The following is a 2,831-nucleotide window of genomic DNA, read 5'->3' on the forward strand; positions in this document are numbered from 1 at the left end:
TTGTGCTTTTATAATTTGGTTAGGCTTAATTTTTGCTTTTGTATGAATATTTCAGAGTCCTGATGCTCCTGATCTTGTTAGTCATGTTACTTTGTTTTTGCAGCTTTAGGACCATCTGAATCAGGGGATTTGTTTAATGGCTTTTTAGGGCTTTGAAATGGTAAGAGTTGTTGTTTTTTAGGTGTTCCCAAAATTGGATGGCTCTTTTTTCAATGCATATTAGTAGAGGGTATTGGCCCAATTCTCCCCTGCATGCGTTGTTCGTAGTGTTCCTCTGTACTCTGAAGATACTCTTACAGAACTCCACAGCGCTTCAACTGGATTTTTGTCCCATTTCTCAAATTCATGATTTAGGAGAGGACCCCACACTTCACTGCCATATAATTTAATAAGTTCTATGACTGATTGGAATATTTTGAGACAGTCCTCATTCCCGCCCACTCCGGATAACATCGGGCCCCTCCACACTGCTGTCATTCATTCAAATAGTGAGTTGGCCGCTGCATCAAGTTTACTCTTCTGAGGAGCTTCTGGAGCAAATACTGTGAGAAGAGTGACTCGATCTGACTGAACCTGTGTGTGTTCAGAGGAAGAGCTCTGCTGACCCGCTGGACTCTGGGCTTCACTGACACCTGCACCATGAGGAAGGAATCCTGCTGCATGTTCACGTCTGGAGTCATCGGCGCTGTTCTCCTGATCATGGGAACCGGACTCTTTGTGTCCGGACTCTTCCAGACCTTGATCCACAACAAGCTGAAGGGGGTAAGAGCTGTCTTTGCTGAGGACTGGGACAGTTTATTATATCAGCTTAATATTATAATTTTATAATGTTTATAGTATTTTTATTATTTTTTATTTTTTATTTAGAAAAAACATGTTTTTATTGTGTTATTTTAATTGTACATTTTTATGATTTTAGTAAGTGGCTTTTGTTAATATACTGAAATTTTTTATTTTAATTGCACATTGTGTATGTTTATATTTAATTTGTAAAGTGTTTTGTATACATTTTATAAACATTTTTTTTTGTAATTTAAAATCTTTATGGTTAATTTAATTTTAAGTAAGTGTTCTTTATTGATTATATTTATTTTTTAAATAATTTCATTCTATATTCAAATTTTTATGGTTAAATGATTTTGGTTCTATATTGAATTTTATTTTCAATTATTATTTAAATGTTTTATTTTTTATTCATTATTTACTTTTTAGTAAATATTCTGTATTGATAAAAACAATTCACATTATGATTTATTAAAATCTTTAAACATTGTATACTATTTTTATTTTAAATTATTTTAATGTATTTTTTTATTGATTTAATTTTTAGTAAATGTTCTATATTGATTTTTTATTTTTCAAATATTAAAATTGTAAATTTTTTATAATTTATAAAATTTTTAGCAAATATTTTGGTATTGATGAATTAAAAAATTACATTTTAAATATATATTATTTATGTAATCATCAGTAAGTGTTTTTTTATTTTATTTATTTTAATTTTTTAATCATGCAGTGGCGAAAAACGGCCATATCTGTGTGCAGCCAGTCTCAGTGGAGCATGTGTAACGTGTTCAGTGTTTCTATCTTCACTGCATATGCTCCAGTTTCTCTTTTATGGTGCGTCAAGTAAATGTCATGTCTGCAGAGAGCACATGATGACTTGTCAGATGATGTAGAGAACGATGAGTTTGTAGAAGTGAATCACCTGCTGGAACAGAAGTCTCTTACTGACTGAAGTAAATGCTCTGCATCGCACGAGTGTGAAATCAGACAATCAGTCACGTTCTGAGAGTTTGGTGTTTTAACATTGAATCTCTGTTCTGTTTGTATGTTAATATGATCTGCTGCAGCAGCTCGTCCTGAACAGGAAACACGCTGTGTGGATTTACTGAATGTGTGTATGTGTGTGTGTGTTGGGGGGGGGGGGTTCGGCTGCTTATCTGCAAATATGTTCATCTGGACTGTCTTAAATTCTTGTATTGTAATTCAGCATAATCTGCCACTCCCAAACTATAAGCACAAGCTGTTTTTAGTGTAAGATGAAGTTCTTTTACCAGGGTAGCAATTTAGCGTCACAGCCCAGAGCTGGGAGTAACAGAGCGGGGGCCGCGGCTGATTGAAGCGGTCAGACGGCTCCAGGAATGGCGTTTAAATACATCTGCAAACAACAGATTATATGTGAGAAATCAAACTCCTCAGATCAGCCTTGTCTGCATTCATCTGGATGTTTGGGAGAGTAAATCACACACACACACACACACACACACACACACTGCAGATGTTCTGGGAGTTTCTGATTGGTCCCACGGTCAGAGTTTTGATTACAGAAAATTAGGAAATCATTTTGATGACAAGAGTAAAGAGTGAATCTGTCATTCAGTAGCAGTATTAATGCAGAAAATTCTGAACCCAATTTACAATAACGTTGAGAAAAATACTATTATTCATCGAGGATGCATTAAATTATTCAAAAGTGATATAAAAACATTAATAATGTTACAAAGGATTTTTATTTGAAATACAAATTGTAATAATATTTAAAAATTGTACTTTTTTGAATGCATTTTTATGAAATAAATGCAGCCTTGGTGAGCAGCATATATGTATATATATATATATATATATATATATATATATATATATATATATATATATATATATATAAAGCCAGAAGAAGAAAAAGCCTCCTTACACGGTTGCTTCTGAAAACGTGCTCAGGAGAGTTCTAACAGTTCAGGCATTATGTGAATCAGAGGTAAAAAAACATACCTTTTAATTATAAAGAGATAAGCATTTTTACCTGGTTCCTCAGAATAGCATGCAGCGAT

At 33.4% G+C, this 2,831-nt stretch overlaps 1 protein-coding gene across 1 annotated transcript in view; it reads left to right on the forward strand.

Moving 5' to 3' along the window:
• Window positions 1–454: 454 nt before the first annotated feature.
• Window positions 455–2,831, forward strand: part of LOC132130053 (lysosome membrane protein 2-like) — an 18,243-nt gene continuing 15,866 nt past the window's right edge. Inside the window, exon 1 of the mRNA XM_059541668.1 lies at window positions 455–762. Within this exon, the coding sequence (XP_059397651.1) occupies window positions 640–762 (123 nt within the window). The 5' untranslated portion in view covers window positions 455–639. The remainder of the gene's footprint in view (window positions 763–2,831) is intronic.

This window comes from Carassius carassius, chromosome 47 (genome assembly GCF_963082965.1).
Source record: "Carassius carassius chromosome 47, fCarCar2.1, whole genome shotgun sequence".
Classification (NCBI taxonomy): Eukaryota; Metazoa; Chordata; class Actinopteri; order Cypriniformes; family Cyprinidae; genus Carassius; species Carassius carassius.